Source organism: Clarias gariepinus, chromosome 11 (genome assembly GCF_024256425.1).
Source record: "Clarias gariepinus isolate MV-2021 ecotype Netherlands chromosome 11, CGAR_prim_01v2, whole genome shotgun sequence".
NCBI lineage: Eukaryota > Metazoa > Chordata > Actinopteri > Siluriformes > Clariidae > Clarias > Clarias gariepinus.
This window is the reverse complement of record NC_071110.1, coordinates 2,256,340-2,271,275: the sequence shown is the minus strand read 5'-3', so window position 1 is coordinate 2,271,275 and position 14,936 is coordinate 2,256,340. Positions and strand designations below refer to the sequence as shown.

At 39.1% G+C, this 14,936-nt stretch overlaps 1 protein-coding gene across 2 annotated transcripts in view; it reads right to left on the bottom strand.

Moving 5' to 3' along the window:
• LOC128533041 (telomerase protein component 1-like) overlaps positions 1 to 14,075 on the bottom strand; it is a 54,147-nt gene extending 40,072 nt beyond the window's left edge. For both annotated transcript variants that reach the window (XM_053507242.1, XM_053507243.1), the window contains exons 1-3: positions 14,036 to 14,075; positions 3,051 to 3,630; positions 124 to 291 (exon numbers count right to left, since the gene is read on the bottom strand). In XM_053507242.1, the coding sequence (XP_053363217.1) occupies positions 124 to 291; positions 3,051 to 3,599 (717 nt within the window). In that variant the 5' untranslated portion in view covers positions 3,600 to 3,630; positions 14,036 to 14,075. The remainder of the gene's footprint in view (positions 1 to 123; positions 292 to 3,050; positions 3,631 to 14,035) is intronic.
• Between the last annotated feature and the right edge of the window lie 861 nt (positions 14,076 to 14,936).

Below are 14,936 nucleotides of genomic sequence, written 5' to 3'. Positions count from 1 at the left end.
TCAAAAGGGTCAGTAGAAAACTATAGACAACTCACAGGAGGGTCTTGCGTAAAACTATGAGAGTCAAAAATTCTGTTTTTTTAAAATGAGATAAACTGAAAAGAATAAAATGTATAAAACCACCTTCTTTTCCTTCAGTAATTCTTCAGCTTCATTTGATCCAGAGTCGAACTCTCCAAACCCTTCATCCAGCTCAAGCGTCTGCTTCTCCTCCTCCTCATTCAGCCTCAGGACAGGAATCTCAGCTGGGGACTCACCGTCACTCTCCATCTGTTCCTCATGAGCCGAGGACTTTAAAAGCACAGATACAGACTTCACACACTCTTATATTGCATGTAATCGAGATTCTTATAATCAATCACATTAAAAACTACATGCAATATTAAGCAGAAATAATATTATTATAAAGGATGTTGTTCTTATGTGGATCTTATACTATTTTTGTTTAGTCAAGTTTTAGTTGACTAAAAGTCTGGACATTTTAGTCTAGCTTCAGTCAAAGGAACCTTTAAGTATTTTTGTCTAGTTTTAGTCAATGAATACATAATCTTTTTTGCAATAAGATTATTATTAATTAACCCTATAGCCAATCTAATACCCTTTTTTTTTAAACATTTTTCACAAAATAATTATCTTAAGTTTATCTTTTCATATGATGTTTTCAGCTATTTATATTTATTTTAATGAAACTTTACATATGCGCACACACACATGAAACACTGGTATACACATATATGAAACAGTCACACATACAGTGAAACCTCGGATTGCGAGTAACAAGGTTTGCGAGTGTTCCGCAAGATGAGCAAAGATTTTTTATAAAAATCCAAGCCTCACTTGATCACAACCGAGCCAACGGCTTTTCTCTCTCTTGTGCTGCGGCATTGTGGGTAATCGTCTCCCCGCTGGGTCTTAGTGCATATCTCTTACTGGTATAATTATCCACCTTCTTATTAGAGAGGTTAAAGATCCCTTTTCTCTCTCCCTCTCTGTATCAGCCTGCACTTTGTCATTGGACACCGTGTCCCTTCACACACATACACACCTCCTCTTGCCTTCACAAACAAACACCCCTCCTCCTCTCCTCCCCTTGCTTTCACACACACACACACACACACACACACACACACACACAAACACATTCTAATGGAAACACTGCTCTGTTGCGATTCTTTTCAAAAGTAAAGGTTAATTTGTTTAATTTTTTTTCTTTATATTTTGTGTAGTTTTTTTTTTTTTTTTTTGGGTTGTGGAACAAATAATTTGAGTTTCCATTATTTCTTATTGGACAATTCAATTTGATTAACAAGTGTTTTGAAATACAAGCCCGCTTCCCGGAACGAATTATGCTCGTATTCCAAGGTTACACTGTATTTTTTTTATTTTTTAAACCACATTTTAGTCTCGTCCTTTTTCGTAGCCGATATTGCATGCTGCTTTCATCACTGTTATTGTTCACTAATGTCCCTGACGTCTCGTCTTAGTCCCAGGAAATAATGTCTACAACAAATATTTTTCATCATTATTTTTGTTGACAAAATTAACACTAATTGGATAACAAATTATTTCACTCTTTAAACCTGGGATAGATGCACTGTGTGTGGCCTTTTTTATTTGCAACTGTTATAATATTTGGTTTTATGACATATTATATTATTAATATTTTCAGTTCTCTGAATGGAAGCGATTTAGAAGAAGCAGACAGGGTTGTTCAAGAGTGACTTATAGTTAGTTTAATTCAGTCTATTTATAGTCTGAGTATAGTTACTCAGATGGAAATTAGACATGTAGCATGACTAACAGGGACTCTGGGTTGACCCAACAGTATTTCAGAAAGCATACTTAGTGTTACTTCTGGGAAACAACTAAGAAATATAATACTCCAAAACAAATTCTAATTTTGTTCATATCATGGCACCAGTATAAGTAACTAAATTTTTGTACTGAGCAAATTATCATTACTCCAGATTGACTTCAGAATGATTCATTGAATTATATAATTACTCCAGAGGAAAATAATAATACACTGGAAAGAATTATTGGTACTTCTGAGTGCCTTACTGGTACACCTGAGCAATACATCATAACCCAAAAAAGCAATATATTTGTACTGCTGGCATCATAGCTCAAAAATAACTTATTATTCTCTGAAGCAACTTAATGATACTACAGCGCAAGTTATTACTACAAAGTGATGTTATAATACTCTGAAGCAATGTCTTGATACTAGTGATAAATGTATCATTAATCCCAAACAACTTCATGGTACTATAATATAAAGAAACAAATGGTTATGTTTCATTACTTGTGGTTACATCAAGGTGACCTTTTTATTTTCAGGAGCAACATGTTGATAATAATAGTTGACTTGTACTACCATTCAAAACTTCCTATAAATCCATGGTCTTTCCTGTTTTTTATTTCTTTGTAGAGCAATCCAAAAGGGCGCCCAAAATACACAATAATCTCCTCTGAACAGTTGATATTGAGATGTATATCTGCTACTTCTGCTCTGTAAAGCTTCATAACGGCTCTAATCTGAGGTGCTGGTTGTTAATTGGTGATTTCTGAGGCTGGTGACTCTAAATTAACTTCTCCTCTGCAGCAGAGCTCAGTTTTGGTCTTGGAAAGGTCTTCATAAGAGACAGTTTTGTCATGGAGCTTGATGGGTTTTGCAAATGCACTTAACAATACTGGTCTTGCAAGAACTGTTCCAGAACAGCTGACCTTCGTGTCTTAATATAACAACTAACTGTTGCTGTTGTTGTTACTTAATTGCCTAATGCTCTATATGTTATTTCATAGTTTTGAAAAAAAAAAAAATCAGTGTAGATAAATCCAAAGTAGATCCAAGTAGAGACGCCTCCTTGTGGAATGTGGACTATAAGTGGCTTGAAGTTTTAGCAAGAATTTTGTTAAAGGTTAAAAGAAATTTAATAATTCGAAAGAAATCACTGATCCCACATTTAAATAAAAAGCAATCCTGTCCTGTCTTTAAAATAATGCATAAACCTTCTAAGGATATTATTAAAGCTGATGCAAAAACATACCTCATTTAGCTCCTCACTGTATGACGAGAGATCATCAGTGGAGCACACTTCATCATCCTCTATTTTTGTCTCTCCAGGATCACCACTGAGACATTTATGAGCTTCTGGGCCAGTGGGTGGCGCTGTGCTGTGAACCAGTAAACTCAGAGGTTGGGAAGAGCAGAAAGAAGATCCAGTAATGGGGTTAGAAATCAACTGAGTGTTCTCAGTGCTGAGCAGAGAGGAGGACAGCAGGCTGGACAAAAGGGTAGAGGACAAGGCTGTGGAGGACAGGCTGGATGAAGTGGACAGCAGAGAAGAGGACGAGGCTGTAGAGGACAGGCTGGATGAGGTGGACAGCAGAGAAGAGGACGAGGCTGTAGAGGACAGGCTGGATGGACGGAGAGCTGGACATGACAAGGTCAGGTTCGCCCATGAAGGAGGCTGGAGGAGGAACAATGGGGCCTGGGTGAGGATCTGGTTCTCCAGACTCGGACCAGTGCAGCGTGAGTTATGCTGAGCCTCCATATCAGGGCTCGGGTCCGGCTGGAGCGGCGCGACTTCCCTCATTTCTGAAGGAGCTTTTTTTTTCTAAGAGTTTCTGAAGAGTAGAAAGAAAGAGCAGAGGTTATATAGCCAGTGTGTTTGCTTTGAGTGAGTGTGTGCTGTCATTACATGAAACGTAATCAATGGCACAATGAAGGGAGTGGTGGAGACCTTTGGACTTTGTTTACCTGACAGAGCAATATGGGTAAATGCAAATGTTTGTAGAAAATGCACCGTAGTGCTTCACAATTATCTCCTAAAATAATACAAAAATATAAAATAAAAGAAAATAAATGAAATCTTAAATCAAATAAGCATCATCTTCATTTTGTCTGAGAGTTACACAAACTTTTGCACTCTTGATTCACACAGCAATTGACGCCACAAACTCTATTGAAGTGTTGACTTTAAGTATCATCTTTCCTTGTGCTTTGTTCAATCACTTATAAACTACACATTATTTTTTGGGTGTTTAACTTGTATGAGTGTCATAAATATTATACATTTGAAATTGAGGAATAACAAAAAAAAAAAAAGATACAATTGAATCAATGTCAAGCCAATAAATAAAATCAAATGTATTTACATATTCACAAAACAGTGAGTAAATTTAAAGAAGGCCAATAGGTCATTTTTTACCTTCATAAAGTCATCAGGCAGTATTGAGTATTTATCCAAAAGCAGAATTAAGTCAGTAGCACGATTAAGGGTTAAATATCTTGTTTAAGGCACCATCAGTGTATCTGTGTCAGTCCTGAGATTTTATACATCATCATTAGCTAAAGCATAACTAATGAGGACTATTAGCTTGTATAGCTTCACGGTCATGTCATGCACTTAATAACAGACACTAATCCCTGTGTGTTCTTTCTTCTCTGGTATTGCATAACTCTGGTCCTTCCAGTTTACCGTGCAAGCAAACGTTTACCAATCCGCACAAAACTTTTATATTGTCTTTCTCATAAATATTTCACTTTATGTCCTAAAAGTTTACTAACTTATGTGTAGGATATGTATCTGAGCCTGTACAAGTAAGGATAACTTGTTTTGCTGATATTTTTATTTCCAATATTTAGTTTAAAAGCAAAAAACAACAACACACCAGCTAGGGCAAACAAATGGAACAAGAAAATCATTAAACTGTTTCTGTTGTATGCTACAGTATATTTTAAAACTTGTCTCTGAGCTACTGACTAAATTATGATTTTACTTTAAAATGAGCGGCATAGGTTTATTTAAGTAAGAATTTTTTTTTTTTTTACCACTCTCAGTCACTTACTCACTCACTTATCACCTATACCACTTTATCCTGTATACAGGGCAGGAAGATCTTGTGACAATGTCCAGACATGGAGTTGCTTATGATACTGTTGGGAACTTTTTCAGAGACCAGGAGACGTTGGGATATCATTCAAGCAGAAATGACTCTTTATTGAGAACTCGCCGAGCGTCGCTGTAGTCATCAAAGTCTGACCGAAAAAACGTCGCTCTGGAGAGTTTATACTTTACAAGAGGGAGGGATACAAAGAGGTGGAGACAATCTAAACAAAGCATAGTCTAGTACAGGAGTCAGCCTGGTAACGGAAGTTCCCCAGCCCTGATCTCATCAGCATAACAGTGGCTTTTAAATGCATAGGTGCTAATCTAATCAGCCTGACAGTATCACCCAAACCTTTACATTCTCATAGAGACAAAGGCATAGCCTGGCCTTGAGATTAGCATTCACATTGACTTTGGGACCCTACCCAGTGGTCAGGAAGTACATAAAGACAAAAGGTTAATGTCTCTGACACCTGGGGTACAAGACTTGATCTTCTTAGAATGTCACCAACTTTACCTTAAAATGTAAAACCCAATGTACATAACTTGTTCAGTTTATATACTGTTATGTTGGAGGCTAGATTTAACATTTTATAAATTTGTAATCCTACAATACGTAATGAAACAAAAGGTAATATTAAATTTATTGGAAAATGCTCTATAAATAGTAAACGAGCTCAGACTGATTAAGGCCTGACTCGTTCGGCTTACAAGGCACGAGTGTAGACGAGTTTAAGCTGAAAACCACCCTATAATTACAGGGAGAAGTCGTGAGAGGAGAAATAATCAGAAGCAACAAAGATGTTTGTAGCTGCACTGGTCTAATAAAATGATAGCCACGCTTCATACTGATGTCATTTTGCTGTTTATTTAACTCTGACTCTCTCTCCCTCTCTTCAGCGGACACCGTGAAAACTACAAAAGGCAAACATAAGCATATTTAAACATGCATCTCTTTTCACAGTCTCTCAATTTGAATGTCCACTGACATACAAGTACACGTGTGTCCAAAACTTGATTCAATGTACACAATTTTCAAACACTGTTACATAAATAGATATGAACACAAAATTAAACACACAATGTAACAGAGTTAAACATAAATTACCGTGTGCGCCCTTAGACCATGCAGATAAAACGTCTGTCTTTTCAGGCTGTAGAGCATGTGCGTTTCTGCCTTCATATATGTACTACCCATAATGCCATGGTTTCCATGCACAACAAGTGACCTGTTACTTCAAGTATGGATTTTCTTAAAGAAACATCAACCCTTTTTATGACAATGACTATCATATTAATGAATCAAGCATTTTACAAACAAATGAACTCAAATATAAATGAATTTTTGTATAAATATGAACACACACATCTCTGACATTTACACTCCCACCAAATTACTAATTTATGATGAACGTTGTCAATGTTTAAATAAATTTAGTAATTTCACAAACCAAAAATTTGAACCATACAGTATAGCTTTTGGTTCAAAACTTCTAGTTTAACTTGTGACACTTAACACTCTAAAGAACAGCCTTTTCAATCAGATTGACTCTAGGTTTTCTCTACAAGTACCACTAGTTTATGAACAGGACGTTCCAGAATTGATGGATTGGTCAGTCGTTGACCTTTTTTCCCTAACTTCCTACTTCCCATTTGAATTTTGGCCTTTCGCACCAGTCCGTCTTCATCTGCACAAACAGCAATCACTCGTCCAAGTCTCCATTCATTGCGGGGAACCTCTTCCTCCTTGAGAATCACAACATCTCCAACCTTGACATTTCGTCTTGGAGAGTGCCATCGTTGTCTGAGAGTGATGTTTGTCAGGTATTCCTTCTTCCATCTACTCCAAAATTGCTGTGTCAGATATTGTACCCTTCGCCACCTTTTCCTCACATACAGGTCTTCTGGCACAAATTTCCCAGGTGGAGGTAGAGGGACAGAGGATTTCATGGTGAGTAAATGGTTTGGTGTAAGTGGCTCTAGCCCCTTGGGATCATTGATGGTATCTGTGGTGAGTGGGCGACTGTTTATGATTGACATGGCTTCGTAGAAGAAAGTTCTCAAGGATGCATCATCCAATCTTCCAGTGCTCTGAGAAAGGGCCCAACTTAAAACGTTTCTAATTGTTCTGATCTGCCTTTCCCAAACCCCTCCCATGTGACTGGCATCAGGTACATTCAAAATGAAGTCACATTGTTTCTGGGATAGGTAAGCGGTCAATCTCTCATGGTCTAATTCTTCCAAAGCCTTTGTCAGCTCATTTTTCGCCCCAACAAAATTTGTCCCTTGATCCGATCTTATTTCTCTTACAGCTCCACGGATAGCTATAAAGCATCGCAAGGCATTTATGAAGGCATCAGTTGTTAGATCTTCCAGCATCTCTATGTGGATTGCTCTTGAGGAGAAACAGGTGAATATAAGCCCATATCTCTTATGCCCCTTCCGCCCTTGCTTACAGAGAAATGGCCCAAAGCAATCCATCCCGCAGTATGAGAACGGTGGAGAGGGGTCAACACGGTTAGCAGGAAGATCTGCCATCTTCTGTGTCTCTAATGGCCTACGAGCTCTCCTGCATGTCACACATTGCTTAAGGTGGTTTGCCACAACTTTACTGCCTCCGACAACCCAGTAACCACTTGCTCTCAATTCATTAAGCGTCTGTCCTCTGCCTTGGTGTTGAGTCTTTTCATGGCAGTAATCAACAATGAGACAAGTAATCACACTATCTCTTGGGAGGATTGCTGGGTGCTTCAAGTCAAGAGGTAAGGAAGCTTTCTTCAAACGTCCTCCCACCCTGAGAACACCATCTTGCAGTACTGGGTCAAGTTGGAACAATGGATTACCATGTGGTAATTTGCCATGTCTCAGTATTTGTATCTCATCCTTGAAGGCATCTCTTTGTGCCAATTGTACAAGCCTGATGCCAGCATTTCTCATGTCTTCAACATTAATGGGTTTAGCTGACTTGTCTCTTGCAACTTGCTGAATACGAGCTACAACTTTCAATGCAGTGTGCCATTTTGAAAATCGACGAAACCTCTCCAGAAAGTTTTCATTGTTTGCTACCTCTGTTTGTAGCACTTGCGTTGCCCTGATTTCAGGGTCGCCAATCAGAAGCTCTGGAGCTGTTTCTGTTGTTACAATTTCTCTTTCCCAGAGAAACTTGGGTCCAGTAAGCCAATTCGAGTTGATCAACTCTGACACTTTGAGACCCCTGGAAGCATGATCCGCAGGGTTTTGCTGTGTCTCTACATAATGCCACTGTGCAGGGTCAGTCGTCTCTCTGATTCTTTGTACTCTATTCACTACAAAAACGTGAAACCTACGGGCTTCATTGTTAATGTAGCCCAAGACTACCTTTGAATCAGTCCAAAAGTATTCTGCGTCAATTTTAAGCTCCAGCTCCTCTTTTAACATGCTACTCACCGCTGAAGAGATCACGGCAGCGGTTAACTCAAGTCTAGGTATTGTCACAATTTTGGTGGGTGCAACCCTTGCCTTTCCGAAGACAAAGGAGCAGTGGACTTTGTCTTCACTCAACACTCGTATATATGAGCACTGACCATAGCCATGGCTACTCGCATCTGAAAAGTGATGGAGTTCGATCCTCTGGACATTCCCTAGTGAGTCAGGAGCAAAGCATCTTGCAATCTGGAGATTTTGCAGGTTCTTCAAATCATTTATCCAGCTGGTCCATTGTGGCATCAACTCTTTGGGGAGTGGATCATCCCATTCAAACCCCCTTTGGCACATCTCCTGTAGAACTTTCTTTCCTAATAGGATGAAGGGAGCCAGGAAGCCTAACGGATCAAACACAGATGCAACTGTTGAGAGGATTCCTCTGCGCGTTGCTGGTTTGTCATCCAAGGCTACTTTAAATGAAAAGGTGTCACTATTTACATTCCATCTAACTCCCAACACTGTCTGGACTGGGAATTCATCAGAACCGATCTCCACATCCTGGATTTCACTGGCTCGCTCACTGACAGGGATAGACTCCATGACTTTCCTGTCATTTGAGATGAACTTGTGCAGACGTAATTTCCCTTTTGCACACACATTTCGGGCTTCTTGTACTAATCTTATAGCTTCATCCACCTTTTCCACACTGATGAGCCCATCATCAACGTAGAAATTACTTTTGATGAAACTGGCTGCTGCAGGGTATTCTCTTTCGTTCTGACATGCAAGATACTTCATTCCATAATTTGCGCAGCCAGGAGAGGATGCTGCGCCAAAAAGATGGACTTTCATGCGATACTCCTTTGGCTCGGAGTTTGTATCGCCATTTTCCCACCACAGGAACCGTAAGTAGTCTCTATCTTCCTGGCTCACATGAAACCTGTGGAACATTCTTTCTACATCACAGATAACTGTGATTGGGTATTTGCGAAACCTGCAGAGCACCCCTGTTAACCCATTAATGAGATCAGGTCCAGTCAACAAGTGATCATTTAATGCAGTGCCGCCATATTTGGCAGAGCAATCAAACACAACCCTAATCTTCTCTGGCTTTCTAGCGTGATATACTCCCTGATGAGGTATATACCAAGCGTTTCCTTCCTTAGGTTGGTGTTTGGCTCTCTCTGCATCACCATCCTTGAAGACGTCTGCCATGAATTTGACATAATCATCCTTAAATTTTTGGTCTTTCTCAAATTTTCCTTTCAAGCGCTTCAAACGCACCAGAGCCAGCTGCTTATTTTCAGGTAACTGTGGCCGTGTCTTAAAGGGGAGGGGCATCTCACGGTGTCCCTCCGAGTTCTTGTGAATTTTGTCATTCAAAAGTTGTGTGAATTGTATGTCATCTTGTGAAATGCTTCTATCCCTTGGACTTGTTTCTCTAAAGTCTGACTCAAGAGCTCTGATGATGGAAGCTGGTGTCAGTATTGGGACTTCCTTGACACATACACGATGACACAGGCCTGTGACTTCAGTTGACTTTGCAATGTGGTGCGAAGAGCCAACTATGCTCCAACCCAAATCTGTCCTGATGGCATACGGTTCGTCATTGCCTCCTGTGATGACTTGACGTGGTGCCAAGGCTCTTGAGCAATCGTAACCTATCAGGAGTCCTACTTTACAATCCAGCAGCATTGGGATTTCCTGAGCAATTTCTTTCAGATGATTCCACCTTCTAGCGGTTTCTGAGGTAGGGATATGAGAACGTTCAAGTGGAATGAAGTCTCTGGTATAGACAGGTGGCAAACTTATTAAGCCATGGGAGGTAAACCCTCTAATTCTGAGCCCACTTACTCTTTTACTTTGAACTATAGAATCCCTTCCCATCATTGTGGTAAGTTTTAACTTGACTGGCTCTGCAATTGCACCCATCCTCTCACATAATTCTTTATCCACGAAGGTGTTGCTGCTCTGTGTATCCAGAAGGGCATAAACTAAGGTCTCCCTTTCAGGAGTGGAAGTTGAAGAAATCCATACAGGCACTATCATCGATGTACTCCCACCATCACCACTCTCAACGCTACAAGAAAGAGAAGACGTGTTCTGTTCTACTTGCATAGCATGCTGAAATGTGACAGCTGCAGGAGATGGGCGGTCTTCGTGAAGTATTGTAGGATGACGTTTCTTGCATATACTACAAGTTGCTTTGCTCCTGCAATCCTTTGAGTTGTGTCCTCTCCTAAGACAGCCAAAGCACAGATTATTGTCTAATATGAACTTTCTTTTGTCTTCCACAGACTTGCTGTCAAACGTTTGACATTTGTGAATGGAGTGACTTTCCCCACAGCACCTGCAAGTGACTGGGTTTGAAACTGAAGGGACAGTGTTGATTTTATTGGCACTGTTTGATTCCACTGAGTTTCTTACTCCTACATTGTATGTCTTTGTCACTATTTTTGATTTGTCTGATGCCTTCACATTAGTGAAGAATGCATTAGCCTTTGAGCGCTTAAGTTCTCTAGATGACTTGTCTTCAGTAAGCTTAAGGGCATTAAAAGATGTTACAGGATTACATGCTATTTCCGCTTCTTGTGCCACGAAATCAGCAAACTCCTTGAAAGTAGGGTATTCCTCTAATTGTCGCAGCTGTACTGTAACATGCCGATTCCAACGAGATGTCAGCCAATCGGGGAGTTTTTGTAGCATTTTCTGATTTTCTTCACAGTCGTTTAACACCTGAAGGCCTTTGATATGTGGTATGGCATTGCTGCAGGCTGTTAGAAAATCACTGAATTGTCTCAGTTTGACAGACTCTCTCGAACCAATCTTTGGCCAGTTGTTTAGTTTTTCTCTAAACGCACGCTGGATTACGAATGAATGGCCATATCGGGAATTCAGTGCTTCCCACGCTTGATCATACGCTTCATCATCCTTTCTGTAGAAGCTTCCTTCCAAAACAGATTGTGCCTCACCACTGACATATTTCTGTAGGTAGAACAACTTATCAGCTGGATTTGTGCATCGCCGCTCTATTAATGCCTTGAAACTTGTTCTCCACTCTAAGAACTTGAGTGGGTCCCCTGAGAAAACTGAGGGCTCTGGTGCAGGCAGTCTACTAAGAACCATTGTGTCATGTAAGGCTTGTACTATTGATGCTTCACTGCTAGCATGGTTTGTCTGTCTCTCATTGTCTGTCTTACATGCTTGTTCTTTTTTTATTTCCTTAGAAGCTGCTAAAGGACAATTTGGTACCTCGCGGCTTGCTGCTACACTATCCTTACTGGACTCAGCTGAATCAACTTCAGAGTACACTTTGAGTTTTGCAGCTATTACTTGAAGATCTCTCTGATTCTCCAGTCTTTTAAGTTCTAGCCTTTGATTTGCGATAGCCTCCTCCATCTCTATTTCTGCCTGCTTTGCAGCCAACTGGGCGGCACACTCTGCTCTTTTTGCAGTGATGCTTTGCTGGTCTACTGAGCTGTTTGAACGGTGACTACGAATAGACCTAGGGCCCGTGGATGAGTACACTGACTGAGCATATTCTTTGTCAAGCACCATACGAATTCTTGCATCTTCTGCATCAGCATCAAATTCGTCTAGGCCCACTTCACTCATTCGCACCTTCATTAAACCCATTATATCTGATGTTACTGCTGTACAAGAATCCATTTTTCTTCGCATCTCAGTAGAAGGAACTGATTGAGATCTTATAAGCTCATACACATCTTTAACTTGAGTTTCCATTCCTTCTACACTATCCATCAGGTCACTTAAGTCTTGGTCAGAGCACTCACACTTAATTTTGGCACGTGCAGCTTTAATTTGTTCTTTCCAGCTCACATACAACTTGATAAATTTGTTCTCCTTTTGAGAAACATCTTGCTGTTTAAGCTCCTGCATTTTTGGAGTTAACTTTCTCTCTCGTGAAGACTTCCTGGGTTCATCTCTTCCTGAAGTAACAGCAGTAGATTCGATCATTACTGTTTTAAGTGACTGTATCTTAGAGTGCATATCACCTATGAGGGACTCTAATCTTTTCCTTTCTATGTCATTAGTTTGAGATTCTAATAATTCAGTTAGTCTAATCAACTCTGCTTGAATATTCGCAGTTTGCTCTTTTGATTCACCACACTGTGATTTTCCCCCATGGAATGACATTGTAAACGCTTACCAAAGCACTTTAAAGTAATTACTCATAGATCAAAAGTACTCTTAGCACATTTCACAATAATATTACTGCTAAAGCATAAACATTCGAAAGGTTGTAATAGTAAACCAATTAAAGCAGTAAACAGTCTTCTCTTTTTTTTTTTAAGAAAAGGTGTAGATGTGAAGATGGTACAGTCCAACCTGCAGTTGATTGCGGAGTTGATCTCTTCCAAACTCTAAGATGGAATAAACACTGTTCTCTGAAGCTTTTGGAAAGGATACCTGAAAGGCTGTAATCTCCGCGGAAGAATGTCGCCCTCTACTGGTTGCGATGCAGTACTTTTGACCTTAGCTGTAAAATGGCCTCTTCTCCGACGTGATGCGTCTGCTCGTGTCTCCGTCTTTCTCCGACGTCTTTTTCAACGTGATGCACCCGCGATCTTGCCGTGCCTTCTCCGACGCGATGCCGTTCAATACCTCAAGCTGTGGACTGTGATGGCGTTACGTTTTCACTGTAGCTGCACTGGTCTAATAAAATGATAGCCACGCTTCATACTGATGTCATTTTGCTGTTTATTTAACTCTGACTCTCTCTCCCTCTCTTCAGCGGACACCGTGAAAACTACAAAAGGCAAACATAAGCATATTTAAACATGCATCTCTTTTCACAGTCTCTCAATTTGAATGTCCACTGACATACAAGTACACGTGTGTCCAAAACTTGATTCAATGTACACAATTTTCAAACACTGTTACATAAATAGATATGAACACAAAATAAACACACAATGTAACAGAGTTAAACATAAATTACCGTGTGCGCCCTTAGACCATGCAGATAAAACGTCTCTCTTTTCAGGCTGTAGAGCATGTGCGTTTCTGCCTTCATATATGTACTACCCATAATGCCATGGTTTCCATGCACAACAAGTGACCTGTTACTTCAAGTATGGATTTTCTTAAAGAAACATCAACCCTTTTTATGACAATGAATATCATATTAATGAATCAAGCATTTTACAAACAAATGAACTCAAATATAAATGAATTTTTGTATAAATATGAACACACACATCTCTGACATTTACAATGTTTGTGTTTATGTCTGTAAAAACAAATATTTATAAATATTTATTTAGAATAAGATCTGCACATTTTGTACATACATATTGTATTTGTAAACAAACTCTCTCTCCCTTCTGATCTATTTTATTATTTGCTTAACAACAAGCATTTTTATATAAAACTGTCACTGACTTTTACACACATGACAAATAAACATGAAACTCATGAAAAACTCATTTCTGTGCTTTATGGATGGATCTGTTTTCATCTTTCATCTCCCCTTTAACTTTCTTCTTGATGACGTCATATGTTTCGACAGCACACAAGAAGTGTTGGTTCAGATACTGACACTAACTAACTAACCAGTAACCTACACACTGACTTTATAACTCCAGCTTCACTTCAAATCGAATTCTTTTCGGCAAACACTAATAAACAAATAAACTGAGCCACGCATAACACATATCATTTAACAGTTTGTGGAAATGATAAGAAACACTAGCGCAGGATAATCAGAGACTTACTAACGCGTTACAGTGTTGCGCTTCTCGATGCAGATTCACTTCACATTTCCGGACATTACAGAAACAAACCGCCGACACTCCTTTACTGTAATGTACAATATATAAGAGCAGGTGAATTCACCCTAGTGAGAGAAGTGTGTGTTATACAGTATACGGATACAGTATAGTATCAAATAAATATACATTGTGCAATGTGCAATATTGTCATACATAATATAATACTGTATAATACATCATACCACATCATGAAATATTGTATAATAACATAAAATGGATGTAATTAGATTTGTCATTTAAAATAAGTTTCCTATCATTTGTGTAACAAAGATTAAAAGTAATAATAATAATAATAATAATAATAATTTTTATATAAGTAGACAAACAAACTATTCTTATTAAGAGCCCAAGAAGTGCACAAAGTTTCAAGTGAAACAGAACAATTCGGACTAAAAGTTGGAAAAGCTTTTCTGGAAATGACTCTTCGTACCCTGGCCTTGCCTTGACTTGTACTGTCTTTGTGGACTCTTTGTTTGCTTCATTCAGCACTTTCACACAGTCTTTCATCTCATTATTTTGTCTTCTCTCAGTACCACAGTGCGTGTCTTTAGTTGCAATTCTGTAAGTTGCATAAGTCACCTATAGATCTTTCTCTTTATACCAAATATTGATTGTTTTAATGCCATTTCACTGCATAAAATTACAATTATTTTTTTATTATAGTTTGAGAATTTTATGTAAACATGTGTCTCAATACCTTTGGCCACCACCGTAAATCGACAAACATATTTGCTGATCCTACATTGACATAATTAGATTCAACAGTCACAAGCATAATCACAAATTATAAGCACAATTTACCATTATGGGGGCTATAATATTGTGGCAGGGTAAGTGTTTGATT